General features: G+C 37.6%; 1 protein-coding gene across 1 annotated transcript; it reads left to right on the top strand.

Moving 5' to 3' along the window:
* The first annotated feature begins 2,456 nt into the window (after nucleotides 1-2,456).
* On the top strand, nucleotides 2,457-19,704 carry LOC110441781 (large neutral amino acids transporter small subunit 1-like). The gene is made up of 11 exons (XM_021485032.1): nucleotides 2,457-2,629; nucleotides 2,835-3,559; nucleotides 5,947-6,072; nucleotides 6,713-6,812; nucleotides 7,798-7,842; nucleotides 8,303-8,426; nucleotides 9,884-9,987; nucleotides 11,428-11,524; nucleotides 12,234-12,383; nucleotides 16,397-16,574; nucleotides 17,036-19,704. The coding sequence occupies exons 2-11, from the start codon at nucleotides 2,854-2,856 to the stop codon at nucleotides 17,089-17,091; spliced, it is 1,686 nt and encodes a 561-aa protein (XP_021340707.1). The 5' UTR covers nucleotides 2,457-2,629; nucleotides 2,835-2,853; the 3' UTR covers nucleotides 17,092-19,704.
* Nucleotides 19,705-21,837: the final 2,133 nt, after the last annotated feature.

Raw genomic sequence — 21,837 nt, 5'->3', positions numbered from 1 at the left:
TGTCAGACATTGGTTTGGACATAACGTAGAGTCGGGTGTAGTTTGAAGTGATGTCAGACCTTGGCTTGGACATACCGTAGAGTCGGGTGTAGTTGGAAGTGATGTCAGACCTTGGTTTGGACACGCCGTAGAGTCGGGTGTAGTTTGAAGTGATGTCAGACCGTGGTTTGGACACACCGTAGAGTCGGGTGTAGTTCGAAGTGATGTCAGACCTTGGTTTGGACACGCCGTAGAGTCGGGTGTAGTTTGAAGTGATGGCAGACCATGGTTTGGACATACCGTAGAGTCGGGTGTAATTTGAAGTGATGTCAGACCTTGGTTTGGACACGCCGTAGAGTCGGGTGTAGTTTGAAGTGATGTCACACATTGGTTTGGACATAACGTAGAGTCGGGTGTAGTTTGAAGTGATGTCAGACCGTGGTTTGGACACACCGTAGAGTCGGGTGTAGTTCGAAGTGATGTCAGACCTTGGTTTGGACATACCCTAGAGTCGGATGTAGTTTGAAGTGATGTCAGACCTTGGTTTGGACTTACCGTAGAGTCGGGTGTAGTTTGAAGTGATCTCAGACCTTGGCTTGGACATACCGTAGAGTCGGGTGTAGTTTGAAGTGATGTCAGACTAGACACTTTTCATTCTACATTGACAGAATAGCAGTCATTACAGGATTATAGACACTCACCTATAATGTCAAAGGTAATAATGTTCAGCAACCAATGAAAACAGAACACACACACAAAACGTGACAGTCGACAGCGGTATGCGGATAGCAATGTTATCACGTATTTGGGACCAGCAACAACATAACACAGGTTATATAGTCGCACTGACGGTCGATAAATTGCACAAAGAAAATTTGTAATTTTATTTTGAAAATTAATTAATAATTCCGGAATAGCTTATCACATACGGGCCCGTATTCATGAAGATTTGTTCATGCTAAATTCAGATTCTGTGCTCAGGTTTTTTTCTGGTTTTGAAGAAAACAAAATCAAAATTCGTTTATAATTTAGGACAAAATTGGAGAGACTTCTAGCCAGATACCGTTTTTACTGTTAAAACTTGTCTTTTATGTCATATCATATGGTTTTATCGAATCACAAGGAAGTTGGTTTGAGTACAGAATCCATGCTTGAACAAGAGATCGGTTGCATGAATAAGGGCCCTGGTATTGTTGGCACAGATAATACATGTAATGCTTCCTGGTTAACTTTTAAAAACTGATATCAAACAAATAAATCAATACTTACTTTCTGTTTCGATATTTTAACGATTCAGCAAAACCAAGCTTAAATGTATACTTAACCAGTCAAATAAAAATGATGTGACATAGATGTGGTTACGGGCGGCGTCAAGCTAACAGAAATGTGTTACTGTATTATACTATGGGATACCTTGATCGTAACTAATGCGTCGCTTTATTATACATGGGAGGTTTTAAGGTAACATAAAAGTGTGAGCCTGCCCCATGAGAGGCCTCAAGCGAGAATATATAATGACAAATACTATAACTCATAGCTCTTTGTTGTGTGAACCCCCATGAATATATATTTTGATTATGGTCAATATCAATTACGGAGGGTGGATTTTTTTTTCGACAATTACTTTAGTTCGATTTATTTATGTTGGAAACATTATTTTTTCTTCATTAATCAAATTTTCAGGAAATATTGAGTCATACAAACCAACATTTCTTTCCCCCTAATCTTTTCTCGAATAAAGAAATAATAAATATACGCAGATATTTCTAATATGATAACCGATGAGCCCGTATTAACCAACACCAATCACATATATCGCAGCTGTTACTAAAGATGACAAAATATTAGTATATAAAGCTAATGTTGGATTCAACCTGGCTTTATCAAGTTATCAGAATGTGATAAACTCGAATTAAAGGATTAAAAACACAACATGACGAGTTTCAATGATAATAGTTAAAAACGAAATATTTCGAATGACATTGATTTACGTGATTATTTTGTAATTGCCGTCAAGACAAATTGGATAATGCAGTATTTAAGTATTGCTTAAAATAAAACCGGATTTGTCCCTCCTAACATAAAACAAAACTTGAGGACTTTATGTTAAATGTGATAGATTGCAGTGAATAGGTTCAACAGCTGATGTTTTTACTTGTCACTGTTTGATTGACATGCGTATTAAAACAAAACCACAACATCCATGTGTGTATGTACAGCAACAGTGTAGGTATGCCTCACAAGTGTTAGCAGAGTAAACGTTTAAGTATGCTGTAAATTGTGGAAAAAAAATCAATGTTTATTCCAAACATGGCGCTCGTGTCAGCACGTGCACTACCGAGTAGCCCATCCTGTTTCTATGAACGCTTATCCTGGATAAAGCTCGGTATGACTGGGCAACTGATAATCATACATCCGGATTCTAACCGGACATTGTCGCGTCATAGCTCCACCCTCCGAAAATTAAGGTCTAGTAAAAACGGACATGTATAAAACATAATTCTTACTGCTGTAAGCGGGTTACAATCACCAGATCAGTGAGACCATCAACATCTATCTCATAACTATCGTCAGTCAGTTAAAATACAACCCGGGCTCGGAAGCGCAACACGTAGCGGATATTCTGAGTGGTCCGCTTTTAACAGGAATAGTAAGTTGGCTTTCTAGAGGGAAGTTTGTTCTTTAATATGTCGATGAATCAAATGTTAAGTAAAAATATTTAATACATCAGTAAAATAATGAGATTTTAATTTTAGTTAATTTCTTTGTAAACCAGTAGTAAAGATATCAGGTTTGTCGTGTATGTATTTATATCAGCCGGGTCAATTTAATTTTGTAATTTGAATTTAAATTAGTTACAGGCATCGTGAAACAATGAATCGGAGGAAAACGGGCAACGTGTTCTCAACAGATAAGAGTGGGGATAACCCAGTTCAGGGAGTTGGGTTTTACGCGCGAGAAAACCCAGCGTTCTCTCCGGACGCAATAACAGATATCGAGTTCGCAAAAACTGGAGACGATGACGCTGTCAGTGGGAGCAGTACCAAAAGTGCCTCGGACAGTAACAGCAGTGGTGTTTACAGTATTGATGATAACCAAAAAAATTCAAATAAAAATAAATCAACAACAAAAGACAACAAAGATGAAAAGAAAGATGGCGGCACCCCTAAGGTTGCGATGAAAAGATCTTTAACTCTCTTCCATTGCGTGGCCATTATGGTAGCTGTAACCGGCCATTCCTCTGTGTTCATCTCTCCGTCTAATATCCTCAGGTCAGCGGGGTCAGTGGGGGCCTCTTTGGTAGTATGGCTCATTGGGGGACTTATCAACATGATGTTGGCTCTTTGTTTCGCTGAACTGGGAACAATGCTACCACACGCGGGAGGTCCTTATGCGTACGTTATGCACACATTTGGCCCGTTACCAGGGTTCCTCATCATGTGGGGCTATGTGGTCCTTGTGGCTGGTCCCTTTTGGGCTTTTTTGGCCTACACAGCTGCCCTCTACATCGTTCAACCGGTGTATCCCGACTGCGAGGCTCCGGATAGCGCCGTGAAGCTGTTGGCTGGCTGGATCATGAGTAAGTGCTTGAGTTGCATGAATTGTGTAAATGTTGATTGTTTTCTAATACTGTTTTCAATTCTCCAAATAATTATGTTTGCTCATATTTCTTTGTTTTGCAAAGAAATTGTTACACGGAATTAATTGCAAACACACACAGCTACAAATTATATATCATACAGTTCCCCTAGGGAACGTAATAAAATAGATATCAACAGCCAAAAGGTTTTCAAATATGGATGTTACAAAAAGTGGGGACCATCCAGTCCCTGATTTATATACAGAGTTAATAATAAACATGTGTATTATTATTATACTTAGACATGTGCAGTGTAAGTTAGGTTTCACATCTAACATTTAATAGTTATATTCAAATAGTTGTTATTCGAATAAGAAATGATGAAAACAATTTAAGATATAAAGGTTGGGAACTTGCTTTATTCTACTAGATGCTTATGATACTTCATTATACTAAGATGGTTCAGTTAGATCGTTTAACAGAACCCAGGGATGTTTGTCAATGTTTTGAGAAAAGATTTGGTTTGAGAGTAATATAGGGGGAAACACTTATATAAAGGATTGGTTTAGTATGTGTTACGTGTTTTTGTTAAGTGTAGAACATATATTACACATCGCTCTTAATCTCATAGTGTTACCGTATTTGTACTACTTTTTCAAATCCAGGTAGCAGATGTCTAACATATTTCAACACTGGAATTGTTATCATTTGTTTTTTAAAAACTTAAATAGGCAAGGTAAATAAATACAACAACGAGTAGTATTTAGCTTTCAATTTCTTGGAAGCGGACTCACAATGTTTCTTTAGTTATTGATTCAAGTTCAGGGTAAGATGATTATGATGCATACCAGGGGACCAGGAAGTATTGTGATACGGATGTTGACGTTAGTAGCGTTAACAGATGTTGTTCTGTCTGCGTGATTAAACGTCAAAAGTTTGTAAAAATGAAGAAAGTTTGAAGATGTTCAAATACATGGAAGAAATCAAAAGATAAAGAGAACTTACAAAAAAAAAATATTAACAAAACAACATTGAAATTCAAAGATCTACAGTAATCAGACGTGGAAATCAGAAAAAAAGTACTTTTTGTAAAGTGTGGCACAGAAACAAAATCGTAATTGTGAATGCTTTGATAAAGGAATCAAAACAGTCATATCAACATATTAAATGACTTCAAAGATCGATGTGTCTGACACACTTTTGACAATATCAAAAATCACTCATTCGAAGATTGCATTATGATAACATATCCAATTACACCACAAAATTTTGTTTTATGATTACTAAAAAAAATGTTATCAATTAAAGAAATTGATACAGTATCAATAAAAAGGAAAAAGTAGGAAAAATATATATTTTATTATAATTATGTGATTTTATTTATAGTAAACACAGGAGCATATTTATCTTATCCCAAAATTACAAAACGATACAAATCTAGGACGATATAAGTACAATGTACACCTATATGGTTAAACTTCAAATTCCTAATTATACATTGTATAAGACAAACTGAATTGAAAGTTCACGGTCTATGTGAGAGGTACAGAATACACAAATTAGCAGCAACGCACGACTACGTATTTTGTAAAACTTAATAAATAAATTGATGAATATATAAATGAAAATTCTTCTGATTTTTTTAAAAATTATTATCACCTTCCCATTCGGTTTGCAATTCATAATGAAACTATTATTCTTTTAAAACGTTACAAATATAATGTGTTCTCTCGATGCTGTGGATATATTTATAAAAGTCGACTGTAACGTTATAATACACAGAGCAATTCACATCAAAGTGTTCATGATATTCGGGGATAATAACAGCACCTGATAGAAATCTACAAAATGATATTTTGCGGATAAATTTCTTTGACCCCATTAGGATACTTTTGTGGTAACGTTTGAGCGTGAATACCGTACTAAACGTCCCAAACTCTACAACAAATAATGATACGAGTACGGGCATCGATACTGTTTTAGATGTGGTAACTTTTGAGCGTGAATACCGTACTAAACGTCCCAAACTCTATAACAAAGAATGATACGAGTACGGGTATCGATACTGTTTTAGATGAAGATTTTCTCTTTTCTGATATATTTTTCAATATACTCATTTGAATGAATTTCTGACTATCATGGTCAGTAATACGTTGACAAAACAAACTAAAGGTAGAAATCTACATCATACATATTCAGTATATGTACACACAGATACATATGCTAGTAAAAAGACATAAGCATTACTTGAGTCTTCTCCTCTTCTTTAGGTCACAGAAGTAACAAATAAGAAAAGNCCCCCCCCCCCACCCTCCCGCCTGTGATATAAGCTTTTACAAGCACGTAAAAATCCAATTGATTAAAAATGCTTCTTATTTTTGTTTCAGTCACAATGGTTATTCTGAACTGTGTCTACATGAAGTACGTGATCAAAGTGCAGTCCCTTCTTGCTAGTACTAAGATCATCGCCCTGGCGATCATCGTTGTGGCCGGGATCATTCAGCTGGCTAAAGGTTAGTGCTTGTTTATCGCCACTACTGGGCTTCCATATTGTCACCATAAGTATGGAGACATAACACTGCCAAATAATGTTAACCATGGCGATCTCTGTTATACCATTACACATCATTCTTGAGCACGCGTACACTATAACAACAAAGAAATTGACCGTTTATCACCACTCAGTTTTGATTTTCGAATTTTTCCATTGTGATCGAAGTATTCGAAGTTTAACAAAATAAGACAATTATTAATCAAACAAGTATAATAAACAAGACAAATAAGCACATGACGTCATCAATAATAAAGTGAGGTAAATAGAAGTAAGACGAGTTTGTGTCAGTAGTATTTAGTATCGAAACATTGTCCTTTTAAATCTAATTAGATCGTTGGAAGTATTTTTCGTCCACAAACGCATAATTAGAACACGCAGTTTATATGGAAACTTCGATTTCTAGAAATATTCAACCGAATTTCCGTGATAAATGAATAGTTTTCATATATCGTCTTACAATTCGGATAGGCGTTATGCTGATGTACATCAATAACGGTTACAACTAAACTTATGAGGTCAATCAATTGTATAGAAACAATGCAAAATTCAAAGATTTGAGATTAAAGACATTTATATGTTTCGCTGTTTTTTCCTTAAAGGTGAGACGGAAAATTTCCAAAATTTATTTGAAGGAACATCCAAGGAGCCTGGAGAATTCGGTCTTGCCATCCTTTACTCTGTCTTCTCATATGGGGGCTGGTAAGTCTCGCGGGATCTACACATTCTAACTCAAAAACACTTGTTCCAATGCTTGTTAGTTTGAAATAATCAAAATTGAAAGATTAAGATATCAATTTAATTTGAATAAGCAAAAGCAAAAATACAAAAAAAACAATTGAACTTCCCCACAAGAGGCGTGTCTGTTTGAGCACATGTTATTGAGGGAATATAAGGGAAACATACCCTGAAGTATACAGAATTACGTATACATTTAGAATATATCACATGTACCCGTCAGTTCTATACTTCATGTTTAAACCTCCATATGTGTTTAAAACATATAATTAACACAAATGTTATTTGTACTAAAGATTAAAAATGCGAGGTTAAGGAAATACTTATGGAAAAAAGTATTACGACAATCGAGAAAACCAAATAAAATAAGCATGGCCATTCCGTTTATTGGGGCATCATCATTGGTACTTAAGATCAAAACAATGAAAATCTATGTCTAAAATAGTCCGAAACAGTAAAAGTAAGATATCACCCGTGGTTATAAAATCAGATTGTAATATTGTAATGAATTACTAGCTTGTAGTAATTAGTAAGTTACATAAAGCAATATAAACTTACCTATGGTAAACTCACTTGTCCTAGTCCATATCTTATCTTTGCCTTTAAGTAACCAACCTGTGATCATTTACAACTGATCGGTATTGATTAATAACTTATCTGAGGCTAAACAAACCCTTACATTTATCTGTGATACTTTATGCTAACCAGTTGAAATTCACAATTTTGCTTTGTCTATAAAAAACTTAGCTTCGATAATTAATTGCATATTGTAGTATTTCATAACATACCTGTCGTTATAAATACATACTGTAACTTACCGGTGGTAATTGCAAAATGTAAATAACTGTGGTAATAAAGTATTATCTTGTAATTAATAACTAAGGTGTTGAGAAAATAAGTTATACATGTTAATTAACAACTTACCTGTATTTGTGGAACCTGTTAACAGGCAGGTGATGACAAGCATGATGGAGGAGGTAAAGCAGCCGGGCAGGTAATTATACCTTACCATAATTAATGCTCAGTTTCATATTTAAATATGGAGCTTTCACGATACAATGACATGTTAGAGGTTAAGGATTTTGGAGATAATGTTTAGCAGGGAGAAAGGGAGTTAGAAGGTGTGTATCATTTATACAGCGTCCTATTCACTTTGATAATTATTATCTAGGGTGCGTTTCATGCGCTACAATACAGATTAAATAAATACACAAAAATATATATATTGTTTATACATATATGATAATCTTTTCAGAATAACACCATGACCAGCTATGAGCAGTAAATGTTTTACTTTAGCAGCTGTAAACACTGTTTAGGTACGAGTGAGGGGTGTTGTGTGTTCGAGTGAGGGGTGTTGTGTGTACGGAAGGGCGTTGGGAAGGAGAATTAAATGACGCAATAGAGGAGAATCTAACGATGATTTAATATAGATCCGTCTTTTTCTATTTCAGAGATTTACCTCGTTCTGTCTACATCACGTTTATAGTCGTCATCATCAAGTACATCATGACCAACGTGGCCTATTTCACACTGCTAAGCCCTTCGGAAGTCCTTGGTTCTCAGGCAGTAGCACTTGTAAGCTATCATATTTTATCAATTTGTTTATAAAACAGTTTTCAAATGGTTGATATTATATATATCTGTCAATATCCAGGATGTGTATTACTCAAATGGAAGTGAATGAGACATTTGTCCCCAACATACGTCATTTGGTATATAAATTACTAAATGTATACTTACATAGTTAAGGTCAGCCCCAATATACAACAACCTCTGGTTATTTCCGCAAAAAATATTACTTTTAAAGAAGGGGAGTTTTTATTACAACATCATAGTCAATTTGCCTTTTTCTCTAAGCTAACTACTTTTTGTAAATCTCATTTTGTATTTAGGACATTGAATGACTTTAGCCGCTATGTCTATACATATGAACCAAAATATAAAAAAAAAAGTATGGAAAAGAAATATAATCACACGGAAAGATGCATTCATACAGAGACATGTATCCTTAAATCTATTATTAGTCCGGCGGTATTATAAGGTATCTGGACGAACAGACACCCCGTTAAGATTTTCGGTAGACACTGACAGCGTGTAATTACCTAACGAGACAGTGAATTACTTTCATTTTGTGAATTTTTGTTTAACAATTGAACCTGTTGACGTGCGCCGGTCACACAACAGTTGTTATTGAGCCATTAATGAAAGAACAATAGACATAAATGAAAATTAAAAAAACATGAAAAAAATTGAATATCATTTTAGTTTTATTAATCAGAATATGTCAAAAATGCTCATGTCTAATGAAATAACAACAATATTAAAAAATAAAAGTCGATATTTACCTACCACTCACAAAGTTATTTCTACGTGGCTCTTTTTTTCTCGCCCGCCTCAGAGTACTACGCCATTTGTCGTTCGTAGTTGTAGGCGAAACGGCAATGAAAACCGACAATGATAGTAATATATGCTTTGAATATCTTACAGGCGTACGGCATTCTATATTTGTTACTTTGATTATATATGTTCGGGGTATTCCGCTTTTGCGATATCCTCTCTTTCTGTGGTACCTGCTGTTTTATTAATAGTAATAGATAAAGAGAATAGGTAATACAATCTGATATACATGACCTTAGTATTATTATCTATTAAAACTTATCTGTGTTACGATATTCCTTGAAATTGCTTAAATCCACGATAATGAGTATATGAGAATAATGTTATATTTGAAAAGTAAACTAATTGATTAAGGAAAGAATGAATGAATGAATATATACGTATTCTCCTTTTTGTGCAGAATACATATAAAATACGGAGAGAACGGTTAAAGAATAAATATATAAAAATATTAATCAAATAAGAATGAATGTAATAGAATGTTAGAAAACTAGAGGTTACAGTATTGTAAATCTCTCCAGCATAAAAACAAATATAATCTGATGATTGAACCGAGTTTGACCAACTTCGGTAGCTAACAGAGACTGACCAGGAAGATATCGTTAGTTTACAAGCGTTCTATGTACTGATTACAGCTGTTTATCCGGCGAGTGTACAGTCCCATTAGTGCCGTTATATCCGCATTGGTGGCTACTACGTCGATCGGGGCTCTCAACGCTTCGATCATGGGGCATTCCAGGTAAGTAACACCACACCTGTACGACTTTACCTGTGTGAGAATGTGGAACGACAACACCACACCTGTAAAACTTTACCTGTGTGATAAGAAGAGGAAGATGTAAACACGTTTATATTCACAATTGATTTTTTATCGAACTCTTCAAATCAACATGTTACATTGCCTTAAGAAAGTGTATAGACCAAGCACTTCAGTCTTTAATACTAGTTATATGTATATATATTATTGCAGTGAGTTCTTGGAAGAATTTCGGAGGTACAAAAATATGTATATATCAAAGTCATAGCAACATAATATCATCAACAATCTCCTCAGAGTGTCTGACTATTGAGTTATATTGTAGGGATGGTCTATGAAATGTTAAAAAAACTTGTGCTCAATCCGTTTACCTTAGGATACCCCAATATGCATAAAGATATATTTAAATAAGACATAAGGATTTATTTATATTCATCATATCTGCAGTAGGATGACATCAGATGTTCCGTAAGTTGGCCTGTGTTTACCACCTATTAGTGTGTACCTGCATGCCTGTCAGTTTTACACCTGGTGATCTGGGAATGCGGAGACCGTACTCACGACAGGTCCGGTTACGTAGCCAACTGGGGCTTTATTGGTCAATAAACAATCAGGATGTTTGTATACCTCGTGTACATCCTATTGGCTGACCAAAGTTTACAACTATCTTTACGATCGACGATGCGTGTTAAAAGAAAAGTGGAGACCGCTCTCAGGCTTCAATTGTTATTAATACTTACACAGTGTAACAATACAAAGACACCAGTTACAGTACCTCACCAGTAGCACTTGGCAACGGAGGTTTTGAACAATATCGCACACACCACGAAACGTCATTTTCATTGGTCTGACATATCCATTAACCGTTTTACCGAATTTTAACTTCAATGGGAATATTATGAACTTTGGTAACATAATGACTAACAGGTATCCACTATACAGTTGTATAAATAATAAATAGGCACGTATATGAATATTGATGAGGTGGGACTGACGCCTTTCCATTGGACACGTGTATGATAAGTTAATGAGGTCTAAACGCACGTTTGAATATCACTGAGATGATGACGAACACATTTTCACTGTACCATGTCTATTTAACATATCTATGATATTGATGATTTATGAATACCAAGTTTCCACTGAAAACTGCACTTAACATATGTATGATATTAGTGAGATTGTGGCTACCTAATTGATTCTGATCAACGATAAAAGTTAATGTTCTGCAATGGGTGTGATAAAAAAATTAATAAGAAATCGACTTAAAGTGTTATTAGGCGAATTATTCTTTTGATAGTGAAGTCGAGTGTGTAATGAATCCTAACTGTTTACTTGTATGAGCTGAGAGTGAAGTCGAGTGTGTAATGAATCCTAACCGTTTACTGGTATGAGAGTCAATACATCTTTGCTTCTTTCCAGGTTACTGTTCGCCGGGTCCCGCGTCGGACACATGCCCGTTATTCTTGGGATGATCAGTCATAAGTACCTAACGCCCTGGCCCTCCATCCTTGTACTGGTAAGTGTTTCCCGATTGTGGTCACACATATTTCATGTGCTTTTTAATTTCTAGTATATATATATATATATACACATGTATTGTTGTTGACGTCATGGATTTATGTGTATGCCTTCTGTGACGTCATAATGACTTTGCATTATTGATGACGTCATACTTTCTTGTGTAAACAACTATGACCTCACAATGCCTGTTTTCAAAATAAAGAGTCTCCTGATGAACGGGGAATCAACCCGAGAAAGGCCTAGAGACGCTATCTCTGTCTTTTGTTCTATTTTTTATATTTAATTCCAACACAAGGACTTCTCAATGTTTTCTTTATATATACATGTATATAGAGATTCTTCAGACTGTTTATTTGACTGTTAAGGATTTTTCTTTATATAATATTTATTCGTTCGTAAGGATCATTTTTCTGATTTATAATATATATATATATATATTTGTATAACCTGTAATGTTTACCGTTATTGTTAAAAAGTTCCCCCCAATAATAATATTAATATTTTATAAAACTGTGATTTTAATAACTATGTTTGACAATCATAAAATAAATATATACACATGTAGTGTATTCACTCTTGTTTGTACTGACCGACCTATCCACTTGTATTAACATCGGTTTCATTCGGTTGATATTATTTGCTGTGTGTTATATAACCTAATATGCACCTCGTTATAAGTTGTTGATTGTATGTTTAATGTACAGCTGACGTGGGGACTAGTGATGCTGTACACAGGGGGTGTGGTAGATATGATGGACTTTATAGGACTTTACTCCACGATTATGGGTATCGCTGTCGTCATTTCCCTCCTGTACCTCAGGTACCGGAAACCGGACGAAAACCGGCCATACCAGGTACGTACCTCAATACCGGCCTCACATCAGCCATACTAGATTTTACTTAAACTCACGCCATACCAGGTACTTACCTGAACATCAGCCATACCGGGTACTTACCTAACATCACCCATACCGGGTACTTACCTAACATCAGCCAAACCGGGTACTTACCTAACATCAGCCATACTAACATCAGCCATACCGGGTACTTACCTAACCTCAACCATACCGGGTACTTACCTTACATCAACCATACCAGGTACTTACCTAACATCAGCCATACCGGGGACTTACCTGAACATCAGCCATACTGGGTACTTACCTACCATCAATCATACCGGGTACTTACCTAACATCAACCATCCCGGGTACTTACCTAACATCAGCCATACTGGGTCCTTACCTAACATCAACCATACCAGGTACTTACCTAAACATCAGCCATACCGGGTACTTACCTAATATCAGCCATACCGGGTACTTACCTAACATCACCCATACCGGGTACTTCCCTAACATCAGCCATACCAGGTACTTACCTAACCATACCGGGTACTTACCTAACATCAACTATACCAGGTACTTACCTGAACATCAGCCATACCGGGGACTTACCTAACATCAACCATACCAGGTACTTACCTAACATCAGCCATACTGGGTCCTTACCTAACATCAACCATACCAGGTACTTACCTAAACATCAGCCATACCGGGTACTTACCTAACCTCAACCATACCGGGTACTTACCTAACATCAAACATACCGGGTACTTACCTAACATCACCCATACCGGGTACTTACCTAACATCAGCCTTCCTGGGTACTTGCCTAACATCAGCCATACCGGGTACTTACCAAACATCAACCATACCGGGTACTTTCCAAACATCGACCATACCGAGTACTTACCTGAACATCAAACATACCGGGTACTTACCTAACATCAACCATAACGGGTACTTACCTAACATCAGCCATACCGGGTCCTTACCTAACATCAGCCATACCGGGTACTTATCTGAACATAAGCAATACTGGGTACTTACCTAACATCAACCATACTGGGTACTTCCCTAACATCAGCCATACCGGGTACTTCCCTAACATCAACCATACCGGGTACTTACCTAACCATCAGCCATACCGGGTACTTACCTAACATCAGCCAAACCGGGTACTTACCTAACATCAGCCATACAGGGTACTTACCTAACATCAGCCATACTGGGAACTTACCTAACATCAACCATACCGGGAACTTACCTAACATCAGCCATACCGGGCACTTACCTAACATCAACCATACCGGGTACTTACCTTACATCAACCATACCAGGTACTTACCTAACATCAGCCATACCGGGTCCTTACCTAACATCAGCCATACCGGGTACTTATCTGAACATCAGCCATACTGGCTACTTACCTAACATCAACCATACCGGGTACTTGCCTAACATCAGCCATACTGGGTACTTACCTAACATCAACCATCCCGGGTACTTTCCTAACATCAGCCATACTGGGTACTTACCTACCATCAATCATACCGGGTACTTACCTAACATCAACCATCCCGGGTACTTACCTAACAACAGCCATACTGGGTACTTACCTAACATCAGCCATACCGGGTCCTTACCTAACATCAACCATACCGGGTACTTACCTTACATCAACCATACCAGGTACTTACCTAACATCAGCCATACCGGGGACTTACCTGAACATCAGCCATACTGGGTACTTACCTACCATCAATCATACCGGGTACTTACCTAACATCAACCATACTGGGTACTTACCTAACATCAGCCATACCGGGGACTTACCTGAACATCAGCCATACTGGGTACTTACCTAACATCAATCATACTGGGTACTTACCTAACATCAACCATACCGGGTACTTTCCAAACATCAACCATACCGAGTACTTACCTGAACATCAAACATACCGGGTACTTACCTAACATCAACCATACCGGGTACTTACCTAACATCAACTATACCAGGTACTTACCTGAACATCAGCCATACCAGGTACTTACCTGAACATCAGCCATACCGGGTACTTACCTAACATCAGCCATACTGGGTACTTACCTAACATCAACCATACCGGGAACTTACCTAACATCAACCATACCGGGTACTTAACTAACATCACCCATACCAGGTACTTACCTAACATCAACCATACCGGGTATTTACCTAACATCAGCCATACCAGGTACTTACCTAACATCAACCATCCCGGGTACTTACCTAACAACAGCCATACTGGGTACTTACCTAACATCAACCATACCGGGTACTTACCTAACAACAGCCATCCTGGGTACTTACCTAACATCAACTATACCAGGTACTTACCTTACATCAACCATACCGGGTACTTACCTGAACATCAGCCATACCAACTATTTACCTTAATGCCTAACATCAACCATCCCGGGTACTCACCTAACATCAGCCATACCGGGTACTTACCTGAACATCAGCCATACCAACTATTTACCTTAATACCTAACATCAACCATCCCGGGTACTTCCCTAACAACAGCCATACTGGGTACTTACCTAACATCAACAATACCAGGTACTTACCTAACATCAGCCATACTGGGTACTTACCTAACATTAACCATACCGGGTACTTACCTTACGACAACCATACCAGGTACTTACCTAACATCAACCATACCGGGTACTTACCTAACATCAACCATACCGGGTTCTTACCTAACATCAACCATACCGGGCACTTACCTAACATCAACCATACCGGTTACTTACCTAACATCAGCCATACCGGGTACTTATCTGAACATCAGCCATACTGGGTACTTACCTAACATTAACCATACCGGGTACTTACCTAACATTAACCATACCGGGTACTTACCTTACGACAACCATATACCGGGTACTTACCTAACATCAACCATACTGGGTACGTACCTAACATCAACCATACCAGGTACTTACCTGAACATCAGCCGTACCAACTATTTACCTTAATACCGGCTAACAAGGTACTTACCTGAACATCAGCCATACCAACTATTGACCCTTACATCATACCAGGTTACACAAAACAGCAATAATTCAAAGTACTTCGAACCATAAAATGTTCAAACCTAAACACCATCTATATGTAACCTTGATCAAAACGCTATAGAAAACCATGCTCACGTTTTTGTTATTATGTTTTATTTTTGCCTGATACATTTCTAACATAGATCATCTTGGCATTATTATGGTGCGAAACACACCGACATCCTTTGTCAGATGGATGTGGGACACACATATGTGATCGCACCTTTAACAATAAGTTATAGATACAGTATGCAAAGAATGAATCACACTGCACAATACAGATTGTACGTCCATCTAAGACTCATTTGCGATAGTTGAAGTCCAAATTTGTCTACACTTCTGTTGAAACAAAAGGGAATTCATGAGGTTAAGTGACCCTCCAGGAAAACGCAAGACAATTACTGTTAGGAAAAGTATTGACTTTATTGTTCGATTGGTCGAAATAAAGGCAAAAGGCATCTTCGTAAATAGAACTTAAAAATACTAACAACTATGACCTATAATAAATTATCAAGAGACGGACAGACGAACCTGACGTATGCACCCATGGGTAATTCCGAAACTATTTACCCTACTATGTCAAGCGGTAATATAATGACAACATACTGCATTGATAATTTTGAAAGGAAACACGAGTTCCTTGAAAAGCTGCTGTGTTCAGTATAGTTCTAACCTTCAGAAAGAAATTAAAGTTAGTAAATGAAGGACATCTGGCTGTTGTTAATTATTTAGTTCCTGTAAGTTCATCTTTTCTTTTCTATTTTCAATGTTTTTTGTTGTATGGTTTCGATTCATGTGTCCATGTTTTGTTGACTGATTGTGGTTTACATATATAACGTCAAAATTTAACACATCGATATCATATCCATGTCAAAAGTGTCCGAATTTTGATTTGACGTGTTTCTTTGTTATTGCTTGACAGACGATGACTTTCGTCCCTCTGGTCATGTTGGTAGTCAACATAGCAGTGCTAGTCCTAGCTATCTACCAGAAACCCCAGAAGATGGGTATAGGGTTGGGTATCCTCTTCGCCGGAATCCCACTCTTCTGGTTCGGTGTTCTCTGGGAGCCCAAGCCAAAGTGTTTCCGGGAGTTTATAGGTAAGACTCTTCATCTATCGAAATTCTGGAAAACATAGTTTAGCGAGGTATTGATTTCCTCGTCAATTTCAGATGTACCCATGAACATGATCCACAAAACAATGTCATTGTGCGTGTAACAATATATTGTTTCTCACGCGTTTTCGATAATGTTTATGGAGGTTTTATGTGTGTAATACAAATGTTGCCGGATGTACAATATTCTTACAGTAAAAACTGAAAGTAATCACAGAAAACTCAAATTAATTGTTTTTTCTTTTGAAATTGATCCTGCCAAGAAATTGAACAAATTTCATCGCATTGATAAGGAAATCATTCCTTTAAAAATAATGCAAATCAACATGACATTTACATTAAAAAGGTAGATGATAATAATAACGCCATATTAAACAGATCAGTATATGCCTAACGACGATAACAATGTATGCCATGCTCTGATACACATTTTCTAACTTTCCCAGGAGGATGGACGGTAGTTGCCCAAAAGATGTTCATGATTGGGAAAACAACATCGTGATCTCATCAATGAGAAAACCTAGTCGTGATATCAATCTTCTTCTGAATGATCCCGAAGATGAGAAAACGAGGAGATAAATCTCATCGTGATCTCATTTACTGGAAAACATCATTGTTATCGCTTAAAGAGGAAACATGAACATGCTCTGGTAGCTCATAAAACCTGATCATGAACCAATCAAGGAGAAAACCTCGTCGCGAACAGGTAAACGATATATCTTCATCGTGATCTCGTCCATGAGGAAGCTTCATTGTAAAGTCGATTCATCAATTTATCATGATCTCTTGATTGGATAATCGCTATCGTTTCTTCTAAGTGGAGGAACAGCATATCCTGTGACGTTATTGTCGTGATAAGTGAGGACAATATCGCGATAAGGTAGGACAATGTCGTGATAAGGGATGACAATGTCGTGATAAGGGATGACAATGTCGTGATAAGGGAGGACAATGTCGTGATACGGGAGGCAATGTCGTGATAAGAGAGGACAATGTCGTGATAAAGGAAGATACTGTCGTGATAAGGGAGGACAATGTCGTTATAAGGGAGGACAATGTCGTTATAAGGGAGGACAATGTCGTTATAAGGGATGACAATGTCGTGATACGGGAGGCAATGTCGTTATAAGGGAGGACAATGTCGTGATAAGGGAGGACAATGTCGTTATAAGGGATGACAATGTCGTTATAAGGGAGGGCAATGTCGTGATAAGGAAGGGCAATGTCGTGAAAGGGAAGGACAATGTCGTGATAGGGAAGGCCAATGTCATGATAAGGAAGGGCAATGTCGTGATAGGGAAGGACAATGTCGTGATACGGGAGGCAATGTCGTTATAAGGGAGGACAATGTCGTGATAAGGAAGGACAATGTCGTGATAGGGAAGGACAATATCTTGATAAGGGAGGACAATGTCGTGAAGATATTAACTGCGATATAGCCTCACGTAACAAATAAGCATATGTCTGTGATAGAAAGAGACGGAAGTCATCTGATACGTGACGTAGCTACGTCGACGGTTCGCATGTTTTCATATTTAACTCGCGACTGCAGACTAATTATAAATCTGTGGTAAACCTTAAGGGTCCCGAGTCTTTGTGTCCTTAATGACATAGATTCTGGGTGAGCCTTTGGGGTCCCGAGTCTATGTGTCCCTGATGACATAGATTCTGTGTAAACGTTTAGGGTCCTGAGTCTTTGTGTCCCTGATGACATAGATTCTGGGTAAACCTTCAGGGTCCTGAGTCTACGTGTCCCTGATGACATAGATTCTGGGTAAACTTTTAGGGTCCCGAGTTTAAAAGTCTCTGATGACATAGATGCTGGGTAAACGTTTAGGGTCCCGAGTCTATGTGTCCCTGATGACAGATATTCTGGGTAAACGTTTAGGGTCCCGAGTCTATGTGTCCCTGATGACATAGATTCTGGGTAAACGTTTAGGGTCCCGAGTCTATGTCTCCATGATGACATAGATTCTGACTTCTTCGAATCCACGAGTTCTGTTTTCGATTCTACATCCTTGGAATATGCTATGAAAAAAATCTTTGTAACAATGCGATTCCTTTAATCGTTGTCGGAGACGTTACACTGGTGTAGTAGTACCAACCGCAAGCCTGTTATCATGATACACCCAAGGGTGTAGATAAGATATAATGGCTGGGAGCCGAGTCCGTGGATTTGGGAGGTGGGATCCTGACTGCCATGTAAGGATGGTTGTCTCTAGTCAGACTAGTGTTATAGAAGGCGCAGTTTGTGCTTGTCGTTGTCAGTTGGCGTGATACCTTACTCTTATGAGGTTATGTACTCCCTTTAGTCTTTAGTACGAAGTAGCCATGCGTAGCGCTGTGCATGTATGACTGTACGTACTGTGAAGTCGGTTGGTCAGCAGACAGTAACGGAAATCGGACAATTTATTTTTACAACAAAGTCAGGATTCTCGACGACTTCGGTCTGGTTAATACTGTACAGACTGTCAGCAGAAAATGCTCCCCCTACACAAGCTTGCATGCTGAAATGTCAAACTCACACCTGTGCTTGAATCTATTTCATTCCTCCACCTGTAACATGTGGGACTTGGGCAAGATTGTATGTCCTGCATTATATCAATAGTCTTGCTCAAGTCCGAGTTACTTTCAGGTGGAAGGGGCAGTCGAACCCAGCGCATGTTTGTTAAACTTCTACGATCAGTAATCTTTATGAATTTACATATTTGCCTTCAAGTTTCTATGTTACTTAATCTGTATTTGATGTTTATTACTGATAAGATTATTTCTGTGACGGACTTGATACACCATATAACTCACTGTGCACAGATATCAAGAATGATAAGAGACATGTATTTCCAGAATGTTACCTCATGTTTAGTTTTTTTCAAATTTTATTCATCGAACATTTTATTACATTTTATGGAACTGCCATTTGTTAATGTTTTTTTAATTGTTAATATCTTAAACTATAGAAAAATCCTCACAGTGATTAAGTTTCAGTCACATATATATATTGTTTATATTGATTTTTTCTGATATTGTTTCCTTATTTTACTAGAATGTCTTTCAATTTATCAAAATGTCTTTCAATTAGTTTTTTATCAACGTGTGTATTTTTTTGCAGTATAAATAACTAGAAACAGCAGCGTACAATAACATATTGTACGCTTTCTAATTCAGAAAATTTAAGTCATATATCTTTTTGTTTTAGTCAGGGTTTAGAAGGCTCGCAAGCAAGCTGTCTTCATATCAAATCGTTATATTAAATTTACGAAAACATAAGGATGTTGATTTACATTGGTGAGCATGGCATTATAACTGAATATTCTCTATAATCAAGGGTGTAATAATATATGTAAATGTATTACACTTTAAATTTAATTATTTGTTATTCAATTTATCACATTTATATGTTTTATGTTATTAACGATGACTTGTTTTCAATTTAAATAAAGTTAATATATCTTCATATATCTAGGGTTGTATTTTATTTTCGTAGATAATAGGAAAAATCATACATTTTTTATATTGTTCGATAGCTAAATACTGATGATACTCTTGGTGGGTTGATAATAGTTTTGACCTTTAAATTCTAATTTAGTTTTACCGAGTGACTTGAAATAGAATAGAGCAAACCTCGTCGCCGGTAATTACAGCTAACAGATATCACAAGGAAAACAGGTAGACTTAGAAATTATAAAGGTAGCAAATAAAAATAGCGATAAATGTGCCTCGTTTGGGCTTATGTCACAGAATCTCCCCTGTTACCAGTCAATAATATTACCCCTTAGACAAGTTTTTTCTTATTTCCGTTGTCGGAAATATCAATCACTTTCAACTTGGCAGGGAGTAAAACTCTAACATTTTTAGCTCGAGGATAGATGTTTAACTAGCGTATCCTAAAACGAATTGTTTTATCACACCCATAAAAAACAGTCATTTGTATTATATGACATACTTTCCTTATGAAAAGGTGGAAGTGATTCTTTTAACTGTGACTTCATTATAACATTCACGTTTAGTGAGTCTTAATCCAAGGTGGGAAGATACATAAATAAACATTAAATAGTATTACCCCTGGGACAGATATTTGTATTTCTGACCAAGGAAGTGGGGAAACTTTCCATTGCCATCAACCATGGCAGAGAGTAAGCTTAAGGATGAGGTTTCTCAGTTTTTCACATAGATAAGGGAATGACATATTTCATGTTACTTACATATTAGTGAGTAGAGCCTGCCTAAAAGGTATTGCAGGTGGAGAACGGGATTATCCTAAAAAGGGAAAACTGCAAATAAATCTGTTTTGGTCGGAAGAATTTTTTCACAAAAAAACAAGGGCACCCGGATAAAGCAGCACAGCAGGGACACATTTCGTTGAACTTTTTACCTTGCCTATCTCTGCTATAGCAGAACATGCCCTAGAGGCTGGCTACGAGAATGATTAGCTTATGATGTTACGAGACTGGGTACAGCATGTCTTCATGCTGACTTTCCCTGGAGAAAAGCTTTCTTTACGGTATAGCTGAAGCCTTCATGCTGACTTTCCCAGGAGAAGAGCTTTCTTTACAGTATAGCTGAAGCCTTCATGCTGACTTTCCCAGGAGAAGAGCTTTTTTTACGGTATAGCTGAAGTCTTCATGCTGACTTTCCCAGCAGAAGAGCTTTCTTTACGGTATGTATAGCTGAAGCCTTCATGCTGACTTTCCCTGGACACTTGAACAGAAGCATACTTGACTGTGACATTGTCAACCGGCGACCGGACTTTCGTCACTTGTGCATATGAGGGAGCAGCCACGTCAGTGCTCTCCACTATCCTCCTAGCCTCGGTAAAGGAGACATTTCGGGTATATTTGACCAGCAATATCTCTCTCGCGATTCCAAGCTGGACAGTCTCGAGACGAAGCAGCATGATTTTCCTCACAGTTGACACAACGCAGGTTTGCAATATCACAGTCGCCTTGGTCTTCATGACCCTCACGACCACAATACTGGCAAACGGTCTTCCGCCTACATCTTTTTTCATGATGCCCGTACTTCTGGCAGTTACGGCATCTTAATAGATAAGGGATGTAGACGGAGACACTGTACCTTTGGTAACCAATCACTACGGCCGAAGGTAGTGATGGGGTAGCAAAGGTCAGTACAAACGTGTCTGTTGAAACTAACTTGTTGTTCTTCTTTGACAAAATACGTCGCACCTCAGAGACTGGGATCTCCTCCTCATGGAAGTACTCCAGTATGCCGGCATCAGCGTCATTGCGCA

Source organism: Mizuhopecten yessoensis, unplaced genomic scaffold (assembly GCF_002113885.1).
Source record: "Mizuhopecten yessoensis strain PY_sf001 unplaced genomic scaffold, ASM211388v2 scaffold716129, whole genome shotgun sequence".
Taxonomy (NCBI): Eukaryota; Metazoa; Mollusca; class Bivalvia; order Pectinida; family Pectinidae; genus Mizuhopecten; species Mizuhopecten yessoensis.
Note: the sequence above shows the minus strand (reverse complement) of the source record. Positions and strands in the feature narration are given on the sequence as shown.